General features: G+C 48.1%; 1 protein-coding gene across 2 annotated transcripts in view; it reads left to right on the forward strand.

The window, feature by feature from the left end:
- The window catches only part of hgo (homogentisate 1,2-dioxygenase), a 41,123-nt gene extending 20,764 nt beyond the window's left edge, over positions 1-20,359 (forward strand). For both annotated transcript variants that reach the window (XM_089571653.1, XM_089571654.1), the window contains exons 5-15: positions 332-391; positions 838-929; positions 1,887-1,921; positions 2,010-2,089; positions 4,140-4,239; positions 5,218-5,339; positions 6,237-6,341; positions 8,152-8,278; positions 16,618-16,670; positions 17,548-17,676; positions 19,354-20,359. In XM_089571653.1, coding sequence (XP_089427779.1) covers positions 332-391; positions 838-929; positions 1,887-1,921; positions 2,010-2,089; positions 4,140-4,239; positions 5,218-5,339; positions 6,237-6,341; positions 8,152-8,278; positions 16,618-16,670; positions 17,548-17,676; positions 19,354-19,491 — 1,041 coding nt within the window. In that variant the 3' untranslated portion in view covers positions 19,492-20,359. The remainder of the gene's footprint in view (positions 1-331; positions 392-837; positions 930-1,886; positions 1,922-2,009; positions 2,090-4,139; positions 4,240-5,217; positions 5,340-6,236; positions 6,342-8,151; positions 8,279-16,617; positions 16,671-17,547; positions 17,677-19,353) is intronic.
- The last annotated feature ends 3,892 nt before the right edge of the window (positions 20,360-24,251 follow it).

Genomic DNA, 24,251 nt, shown 5'->3' on the forward strand with positions numbered 1-24,251 from the left:
TTTGATGGGTTTGTATTTCGTTTGGCTTTGTGTCGACTGATATAATCTGCTGCGCGGCCGTCTATTGCAAAACACGTCTAGAACCCAACAAGGAGAAACGACGAAACAAAGCATGTGTAGCCTTTACTTCAATGCAGCCAGCCTCAGGGCTGATTTTTCGCGGGGCTCAGGCCGCTGTCACGACTTCGCATTCTAGAACAACCTATATGGCTTTTCTTCGTGGCGTTTTAAAGTCATCGTGTGATGCTGACCAAATTCAGTGCACGGATGCTTCCTATAGTTAACCCTGAAGTGTGCATTACTAAGGTGACACTTTTTCCTTTCATTCTAGCTCCGATGGAAACCCTTCAGTATTCCAGAGCTGGAAAAGGTGTCAGTGGACTTTGTTGACGTGAGTATGGGCCCAATGTTTTCTATTTTGCAATCTCCCCCCCCCCCCCCCCAACCCCCTTTCTGTTTGCTTATTACCGTGCAATTCTATTTGTGGCATAATTAAGCGAGGGGAGCTTTATGCAGCCGGTAACAGTTCTAAGTTTTCGGTGGCAGATATAAAGGGAAAGAAGCCTAACGGAAGTTTGCGATTCCAAGAGGTAAGGTGCCTTCCAAGAGGTAAGATAATAGGCTGCGCACAACGGTGAGAAATACTGAAATATTTGTTGACATGGCTTATCGAAGACCGAACTTTAAAACGCCTCTAAAAAAAAATCGCAGTGTGACTTGTCAGCTGAAACGGATCTCGTGCTTGTGCAGTGTTTTCTTTCTTCTCGCCTAGCATTTTCTGTTGTTTTGTTACCAGCTCTCTTGTTTGGATTGTGATTATTCGCTTTCCTCGTATAGGGATTGAACACCGTGTGCGGAGCGGGTGATCCAAAGACTCGCCATGGAGTGGCCGTTCACGTCTACTGTTGCAACATATCCATGAAAGACAAGTACGTTTTCACCTTAGTTCTATACATTGAGCACTTGAATGCCTCTTGTGGAAGTGTTGGCACGCACGACTGCTCTCAAGTGACACTCGCTTTCTTTCAAGCGCTTTGGAACACTCCCAGTTTCGTATTACGGCTTTAGGTCCTCACCTGTAGCAAGGGAGTCATCACGGACCAGTAAGGTAGCGAGGTGGTAGACCATAGAAGGCGCGTCCATAAATGGAATTCTTTGTTTTCTGGCCTTTATTTTTGGCCAGTGTGCAAAAGAAACCGCTGAAATAAATAAAGAAGAAATAACGGTGAGAGATGGAACTTCAAAAGCAGTTGCGGGCGGTGACAGCAAGTGTGGCATTCCAAAAGAGCGGATTGATTTTTAAGGAAGGGTGCCATCTTTCTTCTCCGCAAAATTTTTCGCAAAGTTCCCTCAGGATACAGAAATGCTTTCAACGACTGCTTTGTAGCTCATGCGATTACTCGCTTCTACAGCTACACCCCATTGGTTCAGCACCTGCCTGATAAGGGCACTGCGTTCGATCCCAAGCGAACCTGGTTGCCAGACTGTTTTTCCGAATTCCTCTCCGCGTTGAGAGAGACTAAGCCCGAAACGTTCGCGCTCACGAGTAGTGAATCGTTGCTTGCGAAATGATTGCGTGCTTGCAAAACAATTGGTTGCGTGACTATTTTCGGTGTTTTTCATATTTATTAGTTTCTGTATTTTTTTCGCACTCTTTCTATCTCCTCTTCTATTGGGAAGACAGGCGCCCTTTGCGCTGTAGCTCTTATCAGCTTGTTTCTTGTCCTAATCTCTCGATTGCATTGCGCGTTTCTACTACTGCTCTACTGATGTTACTGTTCATTAACAATAGTGAGAACAGTACTGCAAATACCAAGTGCATCATCCCTTTCAGCAGCCACTGACTGTAGTGCGGGAAAACGAGAAATGTTTGCTTGTCTTTTCAGGGCCCTGTATAATTCCGACGGAGACTTCCTTATAGGCAAGTCAGCCTCCTTCGAGCAATTTGGCGCTTCCGTAGCCGTGGTGTAAATCTGAGTTGAGCTCGTTGTTGTCTTTGAACCTTGCAGTTCCACAGCAGGGTAGCCTGTCGATCGTCACCGAGTTCGGCCGGATGCGCGTCGACCCAAACGAGATTTGCGTCATCCAGGTATGCTCGGCGTAGCGGTTGTCGCTTCGCGTTCTCTTTAATGGCTCATACTGTCGTCCGTTAACAAAGCGTGTCACACGTTTTTAACTCTGGAACTAAACAAGATAGAAGAAAACCTATAGTTGCTTCAGATAGAGGAGAAAAAAATGAACCTAGAAGCCAATTTTGATGACTGTAAATTAATTAGTTAATTAATTATTCACAAAAATGTCGAAATTGCGTCGAAATAGCGCGGACATCGATCTAGCCACGGGAGCAATCTGACGTCACATCTACTGGAGGTTGTCATGGCATACTGAAAGTTGTCGCAGAATGGTCGGCAAAACGTCGGATTTGTGTCAAATTAGATGGAAAAATGTGTAATTAAGCGTAATTAACACTTAAGATCCCCGCAAGATGTATAATTTGGGTATCGGTACAGCCACGGGAATGGCGTGACGTCACATTCACCGGAAGTCATCACGGCGGAGTGTCCTCAGCTTTCGCCTCTCAACACTTTAGTTGCCAAGGTGTCCTCCCAATTTTAACGCTGGCTTGCGCGAGACCTACCGGTCAAAGAAATGGGTACATCACTGAACTTACGCGACTACCAGCTCAAGCTTTATGCCACCTCTGACGCGCACAAGCACCTCCACCTCGACATTACGCATGCGCGTGGATGCATAAGCGTGCAAACACAACTGATATTCTATGTAGTTTGAGAGTCGGCGCTGCCCACTTCTTAGGAATAACACGCATTTATTTTTTCGCCAGTCACAACAGGCTGCTCACTCTTGTCTTTTTTGATAGTGTGTTATTGCATAGAAATCCTGTCGCATTTGTCGGAACCCCATATTTATCCATATATACATGCATATTGTGCTGGGACGAATGAGTTTGAGATTTAAGGAAACTTTCAGACTGTTCCCACACTGGGTTCTTTTGAGTGCTCAGGTGCTCGCATTTATAGTCTATCTGGCCTAACATAAAGCAAGGGCGAGATGTATAACGATGTATCTTGCAAGAAAAAAACAAAAAAGAAAGAATAGTATCGTTGAAGGTTACTTACTGCGCCGACTAATATCTTTTTTCTAATTAGCAACGTGTGTAGTAAATTTGATGAACCAGTTATTAAGCCTAGAGCACTAACAGCTCGGTTTCTAGTTGGATACAGCAGCATGATATGCTGCTTGAACTCAGTGGCGCCGTCATCGGTGCCTTCTAGGCTTCATCCTTCTGTAAGCGTTTTCCCATCAATATAATTCCTCCCATATATGTGGTGATGCAATATTCAACGCTAATAAATATTGATCCGCGGAAAATTCGCGAACAGTTTCAGCAAGAAAGTTGTGGCTCGAAACTAAGATTCTTCGCTTTGAGCACGGCGCGGGGTAACCACTATTATAGGTCCCAGCTGTGCGGCGTTTAGTGCGGCGGTCCGCGCGCGCTAAGAGCGATTGCGGCTACTGCCAGCTGGGGGCGCCACCGGAGCGGCCAGGAGAAGCTCTCCGCATGACGCGGGATCTTTGAAACAAGCAGGCATTCCGCAAAACTATATCGATTACCGTGGACATTGCTGTGGTTGCGTTTTCCTTCGTTTCGCGCTGACATTAAAGGTGCCGTTTGAGTTCATTGCGAATACATGTAAGTTCCTAATCGGCGCATCCAGTCCCTAACTCCATCAGTGAAAATGATTTACTCTGACAACGTAATTTATTCAGGAAGAAACAGTAGTAAGCAATCGCGTCTAATTTTTTTTTTTACGTGCTGCACTGAAGTAGCTATTCAACACCTTTAGTTGACCATATAATGTACTCATGCTCTCCGATGGGTACCGCACTCTAGTGTTTCTCTAGCTTCCCTGCCCCTGCTCAGCAGCTTGAGGAGGGCATCGGTTGTGGCATTTGCGGTATTGCATAACGTTCGGGTGTAGTAGAACCGTTATTAAGAAGCATGTGAGCGACAGTGAACAGGACTTGAGTAGATGGTTAGTAACCGTCTCTGATGATGCCACTCAGCAATGACGCAATGCGATGACGTAATACGGCGTGTTTTTTTCGCTAAATTTCAGCAAGGCATGCGCTTCCAAGTGTACGTGTCCGGTCCCAGCCGTGGTTACGTACTCGAGGTCTTCGATAACCACTTCGTACTGCCCAACCTCGGCCCAATCGGTAAGACTACGGACAAGTGACGGCTTGTCCCATGTAGCCGATTGCTTTTACGCAACGCTTCGCAGAACGGTCGGTGTTGAGCGTTACGAAAACACTGTGAAAATAATGTGAGGTGACGGGGAAGACTTGCCGGCATCCCCGTGGACTCGGTTCTTTCGGCAAGACTCCGGGGTGGTGACGGCTTGTCCCTTGCAGCCGACTGATTTTAAGCAGTGCCTGTCGGAACTTTCATTGCCTAGGGCTTACGAAAACATACAAACACGTTATGCAAGCGATGCATGGCGATGAAAGAGTACGTCCGTGCCAGGCTTCACGTTTTAGGGCGTCACCTCGTGGAAAGTGGCTTTATAGCAAAAATGAAGAATTTATGAACAAAAAAAAAACCCTCTGGCGCAACAGAAGATGACGGACAAAGTGTCAGACACGAGCGGCGCGGGCGCTACTGTAGCGTCTCTGTTGCGCTACAGGGTTTTACATGTGATATGCACCAATAAGCCTTGCAACTGAGAAGCATGCACCGTAGGACTGGGGAAAAATTCCTCTTCTGAAAGCAACCAGAAAATAAACTCTGTGTGTTAGCCAGGAAGGTGAAAAAGAAAAGAGTATTTATGAATTAAAACGTCAGATAACTGTGGACTAAAAATGGCCCGCACTGCAGGGTAGCAGAGAAACACTACTCAGTCATTGTAGCTCCTCTGTGTTGTATCCAGGTGCAGTAGATGTTATGTTTCTAATACCTCTGTGAGGGGCTTGTTTCCCGGTAGCTGTCGCAGATAATTATGAATGGCTGTTCCTTTCAAGATGTTGAATAAAAGGTTGGACATTGGATGTAGCTGTTTTCTCCACTGAATGTAAATAGCGGGGGCAGGGGGCGTGGCTTTTCCTTAAGCCAAATACTGACGCCCCGACAGAACAACACAGTCTCGTAGCACACTCTTGTGCCGCCCCTGACAGCAGCGCGTGATGCCTGACGCCCAGGTGCCAACGGACTGGCCAACCCCCGCGACTTCAAGACGCCCACGGCCTGGTTCGAGGACCGCGATGTCAGCGGCTTCGCGATCATCAGCAAGTACCAGGGATTCCTTTTCCAGGCAACCCAGGTCAGTCTTCGCATCGACAATTGAGAGCAGGCAAAGCCGCGTGGTCCAGTTTGTCGACGCAACTAAAGGAAAGAGTAAAATGATGATTTAGTTCTACTTAGCACAAAAAGCCTACGAGAACTGGCGGAAGAAAGCCATGTTGACGTTCACGTTCTTGTGTTGTTTTTTTTCCCTCCTTTGTCGGGAGTTTGGTTTTTCTGCCAGAATAAACACAATGCGCCAGTTCTTACGATAACAGCAATAACTCGAAAAGTTTGACCGGGCACAATGATTTTTTTATTCACAGTATATAGAGGGCAGGGGCATGAACAATCTGCTGCTTTGCTTTCAAGGAGAGTAAACGTCGGAGGCACACCCGTCTGGATCCATATGCGCGGGTCGAATCGATCATTCCGTCCCATATACTGACTTCTCTTTGCGCCGTATGGGGTAACTTCCCACAATAGTTTCTACGTGCACACAAAACTTCATCAGATAGAGAAGCGGAGGGGTGAAGGGGGGGGGGGGGGGGGGGTTAGGTGACGATCGCTAGCTTGTTTCGATGCACGGAACTCAACAGAAGGGGTTCTAGCATGGTTAGCTACCTTGGAATCTAACCTTTGCTTCTTACTATTAATCGGGTTGCTCCAGACGGCCTAGTGCACATTTCGCTTGGCAAATTAGCGTAAGACGTCTACCGCCCTATACACAACACTTTCTAAAAGTTTGCTTTTCAACAAGCTGGATTGCAGTCAGGTGGTCGTTAGTTTGTCCTGCATTTAGACATGCTTGCTGTAATCTTAATGAAAGTGTGATGTTGAATATGTGTACCGGTCGAGGTGATACTTGTTTACCGTGTGCGCAAAGTGACGTTGTTGCATGTTTCGTTCTATTTATTCTCTTTTGTTTTGTGCGCAGAACCATTCGCCCTTCGACGTGGTTGCATGGCACGGAAACTACGTGCCGTACAAGTACGACCTGGCCAAGTTTAACACTGTCAACACGGTCTCCTTCGACCACATTGTGAGTCGGCTCTTTTCTCTACATACGTCATACCACCTATCTCTCACGATATTAGTATACTTTACTACCACTGCTGTTCATTGCTTCGCTGTCGCTAAGCCTAACGTAGCCACCACCACGTCGTAAACAATACATGTCCATATCCTTTGGCCAACGAACTACCCACCACGGTGGCTCTGTGGATTTGGCGCTCTCCCGCTGACCCCGAAGTTGTGGGCTTTATTCCGGCCGCTGTGGTCGTATTTCGATGAAGGCGAAATGCAAAAACGCCCGCGTGCTGTTTGTTGTCAGCGCACGTTAAAGAGCTCCAGGCTATCTGAACTAATCCGGAGCCCGTGACTACGGAGTCCCTTGTAGCCCATTTGTCTCTTCGGGAAGTCACATACCACCTTGACGTTACAGTGTGGTCTACAGCCACTTCATCGGCTCTGCTACATAACAATTGATTCAGTAAATGAGTTTATAACTCCGTGTTTTTTCGACGGAGTGTGGCGAGTGGCTTGAAGGTTGAGTTTTCGCAAAAATTTAGTTATAAAAGATTTGGTTGTTCTTTGTACAAAACTAGCCGTGCGATTCACCAGTACACTGACACTAAATATGCGGGATAAATTTACTGTTAATTATTGAAATGCAGTAGTGTAAAGCCACTCGTTCAACCGATGACAACAGTGAAGGCGTTCCGAAGCTGTGACCACCGCGATAAACATTTAGTTTTACAGTGAAAATAATTATTGTAGTTTTTTGGACGCTAGTAGTAAACAGGGCATCTAAGTTACTCAGATGTGTGATTAAGCAACACCGGGTAGTGGACAGGTAACCCGTATTGTCACGTGTATATGTATTCAATTTGATAACCATGCTACATCAAATGAAATCCAGGGTTCGACGGAAACCTGTCTGGTCGGAAAAACTCATGGCGGGAAATAACAAGCGCCGATCAATCGTTAAACACAAACAAAAACAAAAAGAGCCGTTTCGGCTCCGCTACGGGAACCTTGTTCACAATCTATTGTGAACAAGATTATGAACAAGGCTCCCGTAGCGGAGCCGAAACGTCTCTTTTTGTTTTTGGTTGTGTTTAACGATTGGTCGGCGCTTGTTATTTCCCGCCATGCTACATCAGAAATATAGAAAAATTGCACAGATCTCTCAAAGCTTTGTAGTTAGGAATATTCACCTTAGAGCAAGATTGAATCGCTTCAGGACGCCCAGACTGATGCAATGCACTCAAACAATCTTTACCAGCTTTTCTGAGCAGTAATTCAGGCGACAGTTATGAGAGGCCTAGGAAATCTTTCAAATCGGAGCTGTGGAAATGTTTGATTCTTAATTCATTTGGAGAGGCTTAATCTAAGCACTCTGGACTGGCATTACGACAGTGGGCTCGGCACAACCTCCGCAAGTGTCTCATTAGGTTGATTCTGTAGCAATGACACGCGCTGCAACGAAGATTTTTGTTATCATGTAAATGACGCCGGATATATCTTTTGAAAGGAGACCGAAGTCCTAGCGAGCACGATTTCAAGCTCTTGCTCATAGATTATAGGCTGCCGTAAGGACAATGCGACAAAAAAAATCAACTGACTGGATTCATTCTTGCCAGCATGAAGAAAAACTGGAAATGAAATGTAATCTGTACCAGACTAGTAACTACTCGGTTTCTGTTGTCTAGAGCATAAACAATACGATAAGCCTACGTATCAGCAGGTTATAGGACATGACTTGAAAATAACAAGTGTTACTTTTATGACTGCTGAAGGTTGTTTACGTGGAGCTTGACTGCATGCACCAATCTTCACTACTACCGCAGGACCCGTCCATCTTCACCGTGCTGACGTGTCCTTCGACCAAGCCGGGCACCGCCATCGCCGACTTCGTCATCTTCCCGCCGCGCTGGTCGGTGGCGGAGAACACCTTCAGGCCGCCCTACTACCACCGTGAGCGCTCCCTATGCGAACTCTAACCTGTGCTCCTCTACACGGCCGGTTTCCAATGCTGTTTAACTCAGTACAGAAGGAGGGATAAGGAGAGAGAGAGAGAGAGAGAGAGAGACGCGGCGATAATGCACGCAGCTTCAGGATTAGGCCTTGTTTTTGTAGGTGCACGTGCAGTTGTGTTCTACGATTTTAGAGCGCAGCTCTTTGGCGCCCGTTTCTGGGTTTCGCGACGTCGCCATCTCCATTGCCGTCGCCGAACCATTGTCCGTTGTAATCGGCAGTGGACACCCTTTAAGCTGTGAAACCAATGGAGCTGGAGCTTGGAAAGTTAAGGTTAAAATTGGTAAATTGGTTTTTGAGGAAAGGAAATGCGCAATATCTGTCTCACACATCTCGGTAGACACCTGAACCAGAGGAAAAGCGCATAACTGCCCTCTTGGAACAGTGGACACCTCATTCGTGCTTTAGGCTATGTGGCGGTACTGACAGATGTGCGCTGCATGCGTTGGCATTGACAACGTTGTGCCAGAAACGCGGCGTTGAAGCCATAGGCCGTCGGCGTTCGTTGTGTTCATTGGTGGTGGTGGTGAAAAGATTTTAATGAAATTGGTTGGTTTATTGGGTTTAACGTCCCAAAGCGACTAAGGCTATGAGGGACGCCGTAGTGGAGGGCTCCGGAAATTTCGACCACCGGGGGTTCTTTAACGTGCACTGACATCGCACAGTACACGGGCCTCGAATTTCTCCTCCAAAGAAATTCAGCCGCCGCGGCCGGGATCGAACCCGCGTCTTTCGGGCTTTAATGAAATTGTTTAGAAGGTTGTAGCGTTGGAGCTCTCAGTCCGGAACCCCATTGGCGTAGGCTGCTGTCCGGGCTTTTTCGATTAGTTCTTTTCGACTTCTTTTTCTTTCTTTTTTTCTTTTTTGGTCAGAGCTTTCTCCCACCCCTCCTGCGTTGGCTGGTTATTCACAGTGACCGCCTGATTTCATTGTCAGGCCCATACCATATGGCACAGGTCCGCCTTCTCCTCGCAGAATTTGCATTGTGAGTCATATGACTCCGGGTCTATTGCGTGTAGTCTTCGCGTGTTGTTGGAAGCGTTGGTCTGTAGCTTTCGGAGGTGTAGTTCCTCCCCTTTGTCCAGTGTCTTAGCCGGCGGAGGGTAGACCCGACGGGATAATCTTAAATGCTGAAGTATGTCTTTATAAGTCAGTAGTGGAGTGGTTCCACGGCATCCGCAATGGGTACCCGGGGGAGAAATGCTCCGGCTGAGGCATGTGCGCTCTCGTTCTCTGGGATGCCGTGGTACCTGGTACCCATATTAAGTACTTGTGTGTGGGTTGGTAGGCACGGTTGTAGCTATCTTGCAGGATTTTAGCTGCTAGCGGTGCGATCCTGCCCCTCAGGTAATTGCGATACGCTCTCTGTCAATGTGTAAGAATGTATTCCGAGCTAGTGTGTGTTGCAGCTAAAACAATCGCCACTTCTTCCGCAGCCAGTATGTCCTGACTAGCCAGCACTAGTCCGTCCATTGTTTTATTTTGGTGCACTACCGCGACGGCTGTCATTCCCTGCTCGGGACCCGCAGCATCGACTAGAACACGCCTTCGCGCCTGCTTTCATAGCTTCGGCTCGTGCTTGTCGTCTTGACTGGTGAAAATCGAGGTGCATATTCCTGGGTAGTGGAGCTGCCTTGGATATTCCTCAACATGAGGCTGGAATGTCGTTTTTTGGCGTCTAGCTGTCGGGGAGAATTGATGTTTAAATCCCTGAGGACTTGTCGGCCAGTCCGAGTAGTGGAGAGCCGTACCACCTGCGCCGTGAAGTGTGCCTCTATCAGCTCGTCTATCGTGTTGTGCACACCCAGTCGTAAGAGCCGGTACGTCGATGTCGCAAGAGGGAGGCCCAGGGCCTTCTAGTCGGCTGTTCTGGTTATGATGTCGAGGTTTGCGATGTCACGCTTCTTGAGGCGGAGGTAGGGGGCTGCGTAGACGACGCGGCTTACGGCGAAAGCCTCCACCAGTCGCAGAGTATCTTTTTCCTGCATCCCTAATTTCCGCGTCGTTATCCTGGCGATCATCCTGGCGACTTCGCGCTCACGAGCCGGGGTTTCTGAAGGGTGAGGAGGTTGTTGCCGTTGTTATTTGTGTACAGACCCAGTACCATGACGGTCTGACCTTCCTTGACGAGCGAGTTGTCAACGCGGATGTTGATGGTGTCCTGATTATCGCGTTGACGGAAGACTATGAGTTCAGATTTTTCGGGAGAGCAGGTTAGTCACACGCCCGTGCATAATTTTGAACTGTTGTTGCCGCTTTGTGTAGTTGTTCTTCAATCATTCCCATACTTCCCTTAGTGGTCCAGATGGTTATATTATTGGCGTTGACGTTGACAATGCTTTACGCTCCTTTCATTTTAAGGAAAAAGAAGTGCGCATAACTGGCTCCCTGGGTCAGTGGACACCTGAATCGCGCTTATATACGTGGGGTGATGTAACATAGGTGGTCCTCTATACGACTGAGCAGAAAACCATGCACACTTTAAGGCCAGGAAGGTACGCCCACAGGTACACCAGTACGCACACATGCACGCAATTTGCGAATAAAGGAGGTACGGCGGCACCTCGAGATACTGTGGTTATAGGAGCTTATATTTCCCCTAAGTTTAGCGCGTGCGCCTGAGAAAGAAGCACTATGAGGACTGACGCCGGAAAAATTCCTTATTTTTTCTACCACCCACACTGACAGAGACGTCGATAAGGTGTACAGCAGAAAAGCTTTGCTACTGCTCAGCCGCATAAGATGCATCAGAAATGTTTGTGGAGAACGGAACTTCGCACTGACAGCCCGTTTCCTGACTTGAGCTTGAATGCACTAGCATGGTTGAGTTGACAGCTAGGACACCAGTGGTTGAAGTATATAGCTGTTCGATTATGATGCCATTAAGTAGTGACACGCGTAAAGGTTTGATTTAGCATTAGCCTTGCCTTAATAAGCAAAGAATCGTAGCCTAAGGCTGCAAAAGCTTAGTATTGCATGGTTGAAAAACTTGAGAATGCTTGAAGTGAAAGAAAAGGAACGAAAACACCAAAAAATAGGCGGTCTTCTGCTTTCATTATGAAGGCTGGGAAGGTGACCTCAGTATACTAGAACGAAGGGCGCAGCTTTCAGCAAAGAAGTTTTTATTTCTCGATAGATTTATTTTATGTACTTTGGCCATAACTATTTGCGCAAAATTTCAAATTATTTCTCAAAAACTTTTGTTTCTACACTTTTAATAAAAAATTTGGCTACGTTAAAAGAACAGACTCAACAAAAGGCGATAGAAGATTGGATTAACGTTCATTAGGTTTTTTGATGCATGCGGCAGGGCATGACATGCTCAGACTGTTTTCGCAAAATAGATATTTTTAGTCTTTAGTTTTAGTTTAGTTTTTGTTTAATGTGGTGTAGTTGCCTTTGACATCTCTAGAATGATAACAAAATGCCAAAACAGAGATTTGAAATCCAAAAAACAGAAAAAAATGGCTGAGGCTTAGCTAAGGTTAAGCCTAGTCAGATGCGAAGCATATTGGTGGCTAGGCTTGGTAATACATGGCTTTCCTTGGTTGAATACTTGGTCATTTTAATACAACCACTAGAAGCCTTCGTCGTGGGGGAAGACAACGGCATGGCTACAGCGGAACGCCGACTAACCCCGAGACGCGCGTTGGGTGGGCGCCTGGATTGCCACGGAAGCCGCGTCCGCCTGCCCGGTGGAGCGAGCGTTCGAAATGCGCGGGAATGCCGCTCGAGGACATTCCGGCGTCTGTGCGATGGCATCGTTCTCCCTCTCCCAGCGCGTGACGGCGATCTGTCGTGACGTCATGTGTCACGTGGTATGTCACGTGGTGTGACGTCACTGTACCACGTGGTCTGCACGGCGTGCAACCACAGCGACGGCGCAAGGTGGACCCCCGTCTTCCTCTGTCGTGACGTCATGTGCCACGTGGTATGTCACGTGGTGTGACGTCACTGTACCACGTGGTCTGCACCAACGGCGTGCAACCACAGCGACGGCGCGAGGTGGACCCCCGTCTTCCTCTGTCGTGACGTCATGTGTCACGTGGTATGTCACGTGCTGTGACGTCACTGTACCACGTGATGTGCACGGCGCGTAACCACGGCGAAGGGCTGTAGTGTACCTCTAGTAATATGCTTCGCATAAAAACAAGAATGCTATTCCATGCATGGTCGTTTAGGGTGGTACAGCGCGAACTAGACGGCGGACAAAAGCAAGAAGACTACACAGGTAGGTAGGTAGGAAAGACTTTTATTGCTCTAGAAAGGTGCTAGTAGCAGACGAGAAAGAAGAGGTCCATCTTCCTTCTTCTCACAGGGTCGGTGCCTCTATTCCAGGGCTCCACTGAGCTTCGCTGCTCGTTGGGCGTGCTGGATCAGACCTTGTTGGCAACCCAGATCGCCGCTGGAGAGCCGGCTCTCCCACTGTTCTGCACTCGGGTCTTTGCGAAAGCTGTCGTTTTTACTGCATTCCCACGTGATGTGGTACAACGATGGTTTGCTGCCACACCACGGGCAAGTGTCCCGATATTGCGTCGGGTAAATCTTGCTAAGGATATGCAGGTTTGGGAATGTTCCTGTCTGCAATCTTCGCCAATACACTGCCTCTAGTTGATTTAGATCAGGATGAGGCGGCGGATAGCGGATCCGTACCCCATTATAGTAGTTGAGAATGTCTGAGTACGTAGGGCCGACTCGGTCGGGTAGGTCGTCCGATTGGGAGGAAGCTACCTCGTCGGCGCGTTCGTTCCCCGCTATGTCGGTGTGTCCTGGCACCCAGTAAATGCTATGTGTGACTTTTGGTGGGGTCGCGCTCTGGAGGAGCCGGAGCGCGGCGCGACCTATGGGGCCGTTCATGTAGTTACGGCACGCTTCTCTAGAATCTGTAAGGATGGTAAGGGACATGTTGCTTCGATAACCGGCTACCGCCGCTAGAGCTACGGCCAGCTCCTCCCCTTCGGTTACCGTGCAATCCCTCACTGAGGCGCTAGCTAATTCCTTTAAGTTCTAATCAATAACTACCGCCACTGTGCTGTTATGTGAGCTTCCTGTATACGGAGCCGCGTCCGTGTATACCGTTGTGGATAAATTTTGTTGTACATACCTCGCCCGGGCTGCCCTACGGGCGGCATGCAAGTTGGGGTCCATGTTCCGGGGAAGGGAGCGAACCTTTAGCGTCTGGCGGATTGAGCCCGGTATGCTCGCAGTACGATTCTCGAATTCCGCAGTTCCGCCTAGCCCCAGTCGCCTAAGGAGCGAGCGCCCCGTAGGAGTCTGCTGGAGCCTAGCTAACTGCGTGACCAGTTGGGCTTCTTTGATCTCTTCGAAGGTGTTGTGAATTCCAAGAGCCAGTAGTTTTTCGGTGGAGGTGTTCATTGGTAGATGCAGGGCTGTCTTGTAAGCTTTGCGGAGTATGGTGTCTGCACTATCCACTTCTCTTTTGTTGAGGTTGAAGTACGGGAGGGCGTAACCCACGCGACTGACCACCAGGCTCTGAACCAGGCGCAGGGTATCCCCCTCTCGCATGCCGCTCCGCTTCTGCGACACGCGCGTGATCATTCTGGCGACCTGAGTGCTCGATTGCTTGAGAAGGCCGAGCGTATGGCCGCATCGCTGGTTGCTCTGCAGCCACATTCCCAAGACTCGTATCTTGTCTCGTTCGGGAATTAGCTGTCCTTCGAGGGAGACATTGAGAGACCCTTCCTTGTGTTTCCCTTTGTGGACTCGCAGGAGTTCTGTTTTTTCGCTGGAGCAGGCGAGGCCTCGTGCACTGACATATTCTTCCCCGCAGGTAGCCGCTGCTTGCAGTCGTTCTTCTTTCTGGCCGAGCGACCCAGTGGTAACCCAGACCATGACGTCGTCAGCGTATATTGCGTGCTGTATGCCTTCGATCTTCTCGAGTTGTGTCGCGAGGCCGATCATGGCCACGTTGAAAAGTAGTGGCGAGATGACAGACCCTTCAGGTGTGCCTTTGTTGGGGGTCGAAAATTTAGCGCTGCGTAGGTCTCCGAGCCCAACCGTTGCAGTGCGGTTGGAGAGAAAGGCCTTCACGTAGCTGTGAATCTTCTCGCCGCAGTGGAGGTTGTCGAGTCCTTCCATTACAGCCGTGTGGCTAACGTTGTCAAAGGCCCCTTTGATGTCGAGGGCCATAACCGCGTTCTCGCCCTACGCTCGGGACGTTGGTGAGGACTTCCTCTTTGAGTTTACCACCCACAATAAATTATTACCAACTCGCCCAGCTATCCATCCTTATTCATGGTCGTTTGGGAATTCATCAAAACAAACGGGCTCAGAACAAACGAAACAGTCGTGAAGAAATCCGTTTCACAAAGTAAGCAACCAACTAGCAAAACCCGTATTGAGAGCATGGAATTCTAAGTTGAACACCATTTCTGCTTCTCTAGAAAGCGCTAGGGTTGCATCCTTTCGGGTCCGTTCGAATTCAGTGTTTCTTGGCTGCATCTCTCTGCGCATTGCGCCCCTTTTAAATTGCTCGAAATCGGATGTTGCATGTTACAGAAGCAGCGCCCGAAAAGCTCGGATGCGCATCCATCACGTCCGTAAAGCAGTTTGCAACGCCGCGATCAAGCTACTTTCGTAAGGCGCGCTAGCAGCCGAACCTAAAGTACTCAGACGTGCGTCCACAACGTCCTCGGCGATAAGGTCATTCGCGTCAGCAAGCAGAGAGGTCTTCTTGCCATTCTAGCCACTGGCAACTTTCGCTTGCCATAACAGTGCAGCGTTTTGTATGTTTTCTAAAGAAGCATCGGTTTATGATCGCTGAAGTCCGAACCCAGAGCACCGTAACGCGAGAGGAGAACGCGTAGCCGGCCGCAAATGCAGATGCCGTTTCAGCGGCTCCTGCGGAAACTCCGCCGGTTGCTAGGGGCAACCGCGGAGCATGACCAACGCGGCAGTCGCGGGGCTGGCCTTGAATTTTTTCTTTATTTTGTGTGTTTGATTGTGCACGTGTGCTCGGGCTGAATCTTGTTTTTAAGAAGGCGAAGCAAGCCTTCCTCGGGGTGGCAACATAGCCCCTCTCGGTCCCGTCGTTCCCAAGATACCACGGTTCCAAAAGAGACGACTTTTACACGGCTTAATCGCGGTTGGTAGTGCAATTTTCTGCAGTGCTCACCGGGAGATTTCCGCAAAAAACTTTGGGGCAGCATAAAAAACGAGTCATACGAGCGGATATTTGGATTTCGAAAAAGTGAATTTTTGGACATTTTTTTCGACTTGAAAGCCGCGTCCCTCTTTAAATGAGCTGCGCAGGTAAGCCTTGGAGTTACAATCAGAAGCTGCTGAGGAGACATATCACATGTCATCCACCTTCTTCAGATGACTTCATCGCTCATCAAGATTAAATCCCCATAAGAATTTTGCATGCGCTAACGGGCAGCGGTGACCTGAAGTGTTTCTTTTTTAGAGCGAAAGCTCTACATCACGACCAAAGCTGTAAAAGCCGGACCATCATTGAAGCCTTGACCTTGATCTTGACCTTGAATAAATATTGCCGCGACTGGGATACGAACCCACGCCCGCGCGAACATATCAGCTTCGCTGGCCACTGCACGAGAGCACTATGCTGCCGCCGCAGCAGATCACTTAAGCTGCAATGCACTCTCGCGGACGCGGTTGTTGCTGCGACGCACGTCTTTTCTTTCCTTTTTCTCTTTCCTCTGCTCTTTTAACTCTCCTCTGTCTGCACGTGGCAGCGGTGGTGGCTTGGCTCGAGCCAGTAGCAGGCCCGTGCAATTTCCTTTTCATCCTTCTCTCAGTCACAACAACAACAACAACAACAACAACAACAATGCACTCTCGCGCTTTGTATTGCACATCGTCGTCTTCATTAACTGCCATCAGCGGCGCGAACACATTAGATCAGCTTAACCTCAATCAGAGATTAATCTGCGTCTAATATCGTCGCCAGATGTCGCGACGACCCACCAAAGCAAAACCATGAACCAGTCAGGCTAAACAAAAGCCTTCGCACGTCTGCTCCGTTCAACTACGTTAAAACCTAACTATTTTTTTTCGTTATTGTGTCGCAAGTCGTGGCATTTTTACCGGTATACATTTCAGTACGGAGACGCATTTCACTGACAGGTGGGTGCCAGAGAAAGTGTCTGCTTTCTTAGCAGTTCAAGGGCTAGTGTTTCCGTCAAATTTTTTATTCCCAAGTGAAGTCAGGCTTTTTGCTTAGATCATTGTTCGATTTCTTGCGCTGAAACTGCTGATGAAGTTTCATTCGTTTGCCCGTTTTGTCTTCCCTCCTGCAGGAAACTGCATGAGCGAGTTCATGGGCCTCATCTGCGGCAAGTACGAAGCCAAGGTATGCACATGTACTATACGCCCTGCGTAAGCTTGAAACTGGTAAGCTTGTACTATGCCTCTCAGATTTAGCAGGCAGCTATGCACATACGCTCTAAGCAAAATGGAGTAAAAGGAAGTAAGGTCTCCTGTAGCGCACTCCGGTTTATAAAATAAAATTCGCTAGAGGACAGCGTACTCTCATTTTTACTCCCATATAGGAGCATTTGTGTTTATAGAGAGTAGCTATAGCGAACGGAAACACACTCAGTGAAAGAGACCACGCCTTACTGGCCGTTGGTTCTTTGCTGGCGCTTGAGCTTCTCCCAAGTAAGCAACAGTTACAGGGGGCGGCAGAAAGTTAGGTGGGCGGATGAGATTAAGAAGTTTGCGGGGATACGGTGGCCGCAGCTGGCAAAGGACAGGGTTAATTGGAGAGACACGAGAGAGGCCTTTGCCCTGCAGTGGGTGTAGTCAGTCTGTTGATGATGATAACTTTCGAGTACCGCCTTCTTAATCCACGAACACAGCCAATTCGGTTAGGCTGATAATAATGCATGCTAGTCGCATGAAGTCCCAATCACCGGTGCTTCATTTGATACTGGTATACCGAGGAAAAAAATGACAGCGGGAAATGAGATAAATGTTACACGTTATTTTATTCAGACGGTCTTGTCGAAGCGTAAGAGGCCATGAGAGTGAACTGTAATTTGGGGCGAAAAAAAAAGAGAAACAGCCTCTATGAGAAAAAATGCAGCTAGAAAGAGGAACCAAGCTGATTTCATTGTAAATAAAATTGAAATGAACGAGCCGATGACATTTCCCAAGGGCCTTGTGCGAGGGTCAACTCTAGTTAAGCACTGTTCCTGCTGCTGTATGTTGCGTTTCACCGTTCCCAGGAGACGGGCTTCCAGAGCGGAGGCGCCAGTCTGCACAGCATGATGACCCCGCACGGACCAGACGTGGACTGCTTCGAGGGTGCTTCCAAGGCCAAGCTGACGCCGCAGCGCATCGGGGACGGCTGCATGGTATGCTGTGTGCACGACCATAAGCGCCTTGCTGAATACGCGCACGTGAGAAATAACAGACATCTCCAGTGTGGATCATGAATGGCAGTTTACCAATATTCATCATGAGAAAAATATACAGCAGCTGTATCTTACCGGTACTCATCTATTGGGCAGAAACGTGGAGGCTAACAAAGAGGGTCCAGCTTAAGTTAAGGACAACGCAGCGAGCTATGGAAAGAAAAATGATAGGAGTAACGTTAAGAGATCGTAAGCGGGCAGAGTGGGTGAGAGAAAAAAAGCGGGTTAATAACATCCCTGTCGAAATCAAGAGGAAGAAATGGGCTTGGGCAGGACATGTAATGCGAAGGCAAGATAACCGCTGGTCCTTAAGTGTAACGGAGTGGATTCCAAGAGAATGCAAGCGTAGCGGGGGTTGACAGAAAGTTATGTGGGCGGATGCGATTAAGAAGTTTGCACGGATACGGAGGCAGCAGCTGGCAAATGAGAGGGTTAATTGGAGAGACTGGGAGAGGCCTTTGCCGTGCAGTGGGTGTAGTCATGCTACTGCTGATGATGCTGATGACCACTCTAGAAGACTACACGAGTTTAGTATCCTTCATCTCCAAAGCGAACTGATCAACACTGATCAAAATGCGAGGTATGGGAAGTTATTTGTTCATTGGTCAGATCTGAGTTACAGAGAACTGCTTCAACCTTATAGCGTACAGTCTGCATCGCCCTTGTGTAGAGCGCTCGAGCTGTGTGTTCCATGCAATAAAAATCAATATTAGAAAGCAACCCATGGTTTCCGAGCAGAGGACCTTGCGTGCAAGTCTATGAGGCTCTAGTTGTGCGCAAACATTGATTCTAAACCGTAGAAGCGGCGGCAAGGTGTCGGTTTTGATGCGGCAAAGTGCGCCGTTCGGGCGCTGTACACAGGGGTGACGTGGACTGTACGTGTATCAAATGAAGAAACAAAAGTGACGTATTAAAGTCATATCTAGTACCAAAAAGATGTTAAGGTAATTTTGTTTGTTCGCCCATCAAGAAAGAATAGTGAGCTAGAACTCGATCGTCCGGCAAAGATATCTTTCCAAATGACCATCTAGGGGTGAGAATTGGCGAACGTAAGAAAGGGTAATTGCTTACCCTAATCTTGAGGCAGTGTTCGCATCTTAAAGGGCAACTGCTTACGAAGTTCATTAGAAGCTGTGTTACTGGAAACGGCTTCAATTTGCATGCATGCTTGTAAGCGAAATCGGCCTTACTTAGCTGAATACCAGCCTATGCATATCAGAGTAGTTCTATTGAATCGCTTTCTACAAGAGCCTATGTCATCTGTAAGTATAGCTATGGCATTGTAGTCTCCTGCATTATCAGCAATGATGTTGCGCGAGCAGGTGTGATGAAGGGTTGCTCTATGCGGTTTATACTATTAAGCAGTTACTTTGTTGGTCATGTGCTCTCTGAAAGCTTAGTTCTGGCAGAAAAGAAAACACATTTCATTCGGAAAATAACAAGTGCATTAGCCACTAACGAGTCGCTGACCACAGCTTGCCGAACGAAGCCGTTGTAAAAGTGTTTCCTTCAGCGGTATTCGACTATTATTGTGCAGTTGGTCATGCTCAGTGGCCGAGAGGATGTCACACCGATGTCCCACACACACAGCGTAATGCATTATGCTTATGCTTGCAGGCTTTCATGTTCGAGAGCTCGCTGAGCATGGCTGTCACCCCATGGGCGGAGCATGAGTCCCAGGCGTTGGACAAGGAGTACTACACCTGCTGGCAGGGTCTTCGCAAGAACTTCGACCCCAGCTGGAAGAAACCCTAGGTTACGTACGCCCGCGCTTCGCATCTTCGCACGCTCGACGATCGAAGCCGGAAATGACGCAACGCATCCTTACCTGGGACAAGCCCTTTCCTTAAAACTAACAGTCGGTATCTGAAACTTCGGTTTGCTACAGAGTGAAGGTTTTCTATCGCTTAGAAGACTTGACATAAAAGACGCCCAATTTCTCCTCCATCGAAAGTGCCGAGGGCATGTGTTAATCGATAAAATTGCGGGAAAAAAAGCTACCTTCAAGATGAAAGCAAGGGAATATAACTTGTCTTCCTTCGCCAGATTTATTTTTCTCCTTAAATGCCCAACATTTATTTAGCATGCACGTTTCGGTAACAAAGTGCCAAATATCGTAATTACAGTCGAACCTTGTTGTAACGAAACGGTTTATAACGAAATAATGGATATAACGAAGAAATGACGATTCCTCTTAGAAGACCTGTCAACAAGGGCTATAACGAAGCTACGGCTATAACATGAAGTAATCGCTGGGGTCCTTCAATTTCGTTATAACGAGGTTCAACTGCAGTATAAAATAAACATACTCCTCGCTCACACCAGCCCCCTCTGTAGGCCATGCCAAGCGGTGTTGCCGCCACTCCGGCGGACTTTACTGCCATAACTGGACGCTTCGGGCGCGCTGTTCTTTGTCCGTGCTGTCAGCCCATTACTAGTTTTCGGACGTGACGTTCGAGCTTGACGCTTTGGTGCCATAATGCTAACTGAATGTGCATTTCATTCCGACTGAGAGGAATCTTATTTTTATACACTGCTGTTCTCTCGTGCCACGTGTATCTTCCTGAATTGTGGAAAAGAAAATCTTTGACACTGTGTTCGGAAATAAAAGATGGCGAAAGAATGGCTTCGTGGCATCGTTTATTTTTCGTGTTTTTGTTGCAACCAGAAATTCTATGAGCCATATTGTAACGTGGCGGCCAGCCAAAGAATGAGGCGTGATGAACCATGGGCAAGAGATGATTTAATGGCCGCTGGCCTAGCGCGAGCGCTCCGTCCCGCGCCACTGCCAGCTTCATCGTCTTCGTCACACTACCCGGGGCCACCGAGCGATCGTCCCGATCGGTGACAAAGAAGCGCAAAATGGTGATGAGCTTTAGAGGATGGTAGGACGGAAAGGAGGAAGTGGTGAGGTGCTGGCCGCCACAGTGGATGAGATGATCGAAGGATGAGTCCCGGTCCGCGAAGCATCCGGGCAGGAGGGTGCCAGGAGTTCACGGCCGAGGTCCGTGGACGCACCGGACGGCAGGGGCAGGGGGGCGGTGTCTTCACGTGTGGGTCTCGGGTCGGTCGGATCTTGGGTCGTCGTGTCTTGCAGTCCGGGCGGGGGACGGGGCTGGGGTGAGCGGCGAGGTCGGTTCAGGTCGGGCAGGCTGGGGCATGGCCGGGCGGCGCGGACCAGGCACTCACGGCCGACGTCCACGGCAGGCTCAGGACACCGAAGCTCCGGAACCAGGATGGCGATGAAGGGACCCCAGCACCTCACACCAAATGTAACGTGGCGGCCAGCCAAAGAATGAGGCGTGATGAACCATGGGCAAGAGATGATTTAATGGCCGCTGGCCTAGCGCGAGCGCTCCTTCCCGCGTCACTGCCAGCTTCTTCGTCTTCCTCACAATATAGCCCGAAAACACGTGTAAGCTGTTCGTTTAGCTGATTAACTCTTGTTTTATTATTTATTTATTTGTACAGTACTGCAAGCCGTAAAGGCCCAAGCAGGAGTGGGATATCACACAGGGGATCATCATTACGTAATGCCAAATGTAGGGTTAATATGTACACGGGATGAAAAGACAAAAAAAAAGGAAAGAACGAAAACTAATTGCGACAAATGCGAAACACAGATTATCACTCAAAAGCTCGTTCAATCGCAGAAAGAACGTTTTTGGTTGCAAACGCATGAGATGGTAGATTATTCCATTCGGCTGTAGTCCTAGGAAAAAAAGAATACTTAAAGATGTTTGCGCGAGCGAATGACGGAGACAACTTATGAACATGGTAATGTCTTGTCTCTCTAGATATGCAAGTATGTTGAAGGATTAAGACAGAATTGACAATAATAGAGCTTAAAGAGCAATTTTAATCGGCCCAGCTTTCTCAAATACTCTAAGGACTTGAGGTTATTGTTTGCCATTAGTTCAAATCTGGAATCATGGTGGCGGTAGCGATTGTATATGAATCGAACTGCTGATCTTAGTATCTGTCCAAGCTTGTGAATGTCTTTATTAGTGAAAGGAAGTAGAGTAAAGATTTTTTTACTCAGGGCAATGCCATCTTGAGAGTCTGCCGACACTTAGCATCGGGTCTGTACCAGTCAGTCGCCATAATGGGTTGTGCGCCCTGCCAAGAACTTTAGGCCCATTTTGTCGTCCCAGTTTACACATGCTGTAGTGAGTCTCTGCCTATGAGGACAACCATAGTCCACACGGTTCATTTTTAAATAACGCCGCGGCTAAAATTACAAAAAGCCCTGGATAGGTTCTTGCTCTGTTGATTTAAGGGAAAAAACGCTGCCTATGTTGCATCGAGGGTCCCTCTCTCTCCGTGAAGTCAGCCTGCCTAAAATACACCTGACCAGGTACCCCTAACGCAGCAGAGCATCACTGATCATTATCGATAGCTTAGCAATGACTGTATACTTGCACGCGTTCTCCGCATTCACTGTTTTGTAGCTCGAGTACTATGAAGTTGGTTTCCGCCACAGGCGCGGACGCTTCATTAGTGGAGGCCTGGGGCGACTATTGATTGATTGTAAAACATTTTATTCGCCGGAAAGAGCTTGGCAAGAGGTCGCGTTAAGTGGTCGAGAGTACGCAGCCCTCGACGACTTTGTCAGCCCACTCCACCGCCAAAACTTGCGTTCTGGGGTTAGAGCTAGCCAGCACGGTCTCCCACCGCTCGAGAGAAGGAGCGGTAACTAGATCACCCGGAGGTGGCTCTATTTTGCAGTCCCACAGGATGTGATCGTAGGTGGCTCGTTGGCCACAGTGTTTACAGTTTGGGTTGTAAAGATCTGGATAAATGTGCGCGAGAAGTGATGGGGTGCGTATCGATCTCGTCTGTAGACGACGCCACGTAACCTCTTGTTCTTTAGTCAGGCTTTTGTCCGGAGGGGGGAAAATTCTCTTCTCTAGTTTAAAATGATTGGTGAGATCATGATATGTGATCATGGAGTCCTTCGTGAAATTCAGGGAGCCAGACTCATCCACTGCCCGGTCGACGAAACCTCGGGCTTTACGGCAATGTAGAAGAGAGTTCGGAAAAACGCGGCACTAAATTGCAAATCATCGCCTTCTTTTAATATTCGTAAGTGTCAAGAAACAAATGCTCCAGAATTATTTTTTACCATATTGACATCGCCTTCAACAATTATTGAAGGACCAGCTGAAAGTGAGCGCAAGAAATTTTCTGACCTTTTTAAAGTCCAGAATGCTACCTCCCGCCCCGACCACAGCTGCAAAGTGAGACAGCGCGCGGGTAGAATTAGACATATTTCCAAAAAGAATACATTCGTCAGTCCTACAGTGTATTCGCATTAGGTTGGCTCCATGGGCACCTAAACAATATTTTCAAGCATATGCGCAATTGTATTCAATCAAACCGCTGCACTGTTTTATTCCATCACCCGCTACTGACTAGATTATTCTACAGCTAGGCATTGCGTGTAGGGTTCGTACGCGATCCTTTTGAATTTTCTGCCTTCTTCTTAACCTCATTTGTGCTTTTGATCCACTTTGTTACTGCTTTCCTTCGTCCGTGTCGAATGGACATTACATTTGGTTGCTAAATTAAGTTAGAAAAGAAATACAACCAAAAATCGCATAACAACTTTTCGCAACCTACCCGCTCCTTTCATCAGGTGTGACGGTGGGTGAGTTACATCTTGGATTTTTAAGCTCTCCTATAGTCAGCCGCCGGGTCACTGAACGTAAACCGTGGATGTCCGAGCGGGTAAGAGTTTCGAGGGGTTCCTAGGAAGTTGCTTAAAAAGCATAGCTGCAACTTGCCCGGAGTCACATCTGTTGAAGGAACCGAGTAGGTTCCGAAGCATTGTGAGATCTCATTTTTGGTTGGCGTTCTTTCCTAACTTAAATTGAATTCAATCCCTTTCCCAAGCAGACAGACCTGTGTCGAATGTTTTCTTTTGAGTCTAGATTTGGCTTGATTCGCACGACGTGAACGCTAGCTTTTGGACGTGGATTAGGCCACACCGGATTAGGCCACACCGGATTAGGCCACACCGAATAGAGCTCTCTCCATTTCCTTACTGCGTCGTGCAAGTAACCATTTTAAAAAGTTCGCCGCTTAGGTTCTGTGAAACTTCGTGCATTTGCTGCCTTCCGTGTTCTGTCAATTTCTTTACTCTTCTGTGGTGATAACCTTTATCGACTCCTAAACGCTTGGTGCCAACGGCGATGCGTGATGCTCTCCAGAGCTTCCTTCACGTCTGTGAGCCAATCGGTAATCAACGCTTTCCCTCTGTTGACTAAAATACAATTAATTAACTGAAATTAGGTAATCAACTTTTATAATTTTTGGATTTGCGCCGCAAGTTTATGTTGCCAAAATGAAGGCCGCCAATGAAAAAATTGGAGGACGCTTAAGCTTCGCCTTTAGAGCAGAACGCGGAAGCGTTTTACTTGTCGCCGTCCATACTGCCGCCTCAACTGTGGTTGCGGCGCACGCGAGCTATCCTTTTCTATACTCCGACATGTTACCAAACATGCGACACAGCT

This window comes from Amblyomma mixtum, chromosome 2, assembly GCF_055824585.1.
Source record: "Amblyomma mixtum isolate Tamu chromosome 2, ASM5582458v1, whole genome shotgun sequence".
In the NCBI taxonomy this organism is placed as follows: domain Eukaryota; kingdom Metazoa; phylum Arthropoda; class Arachnida; order Ixodida; family Ixodidae; genus Amblyomma; species Amblyomma mixtum.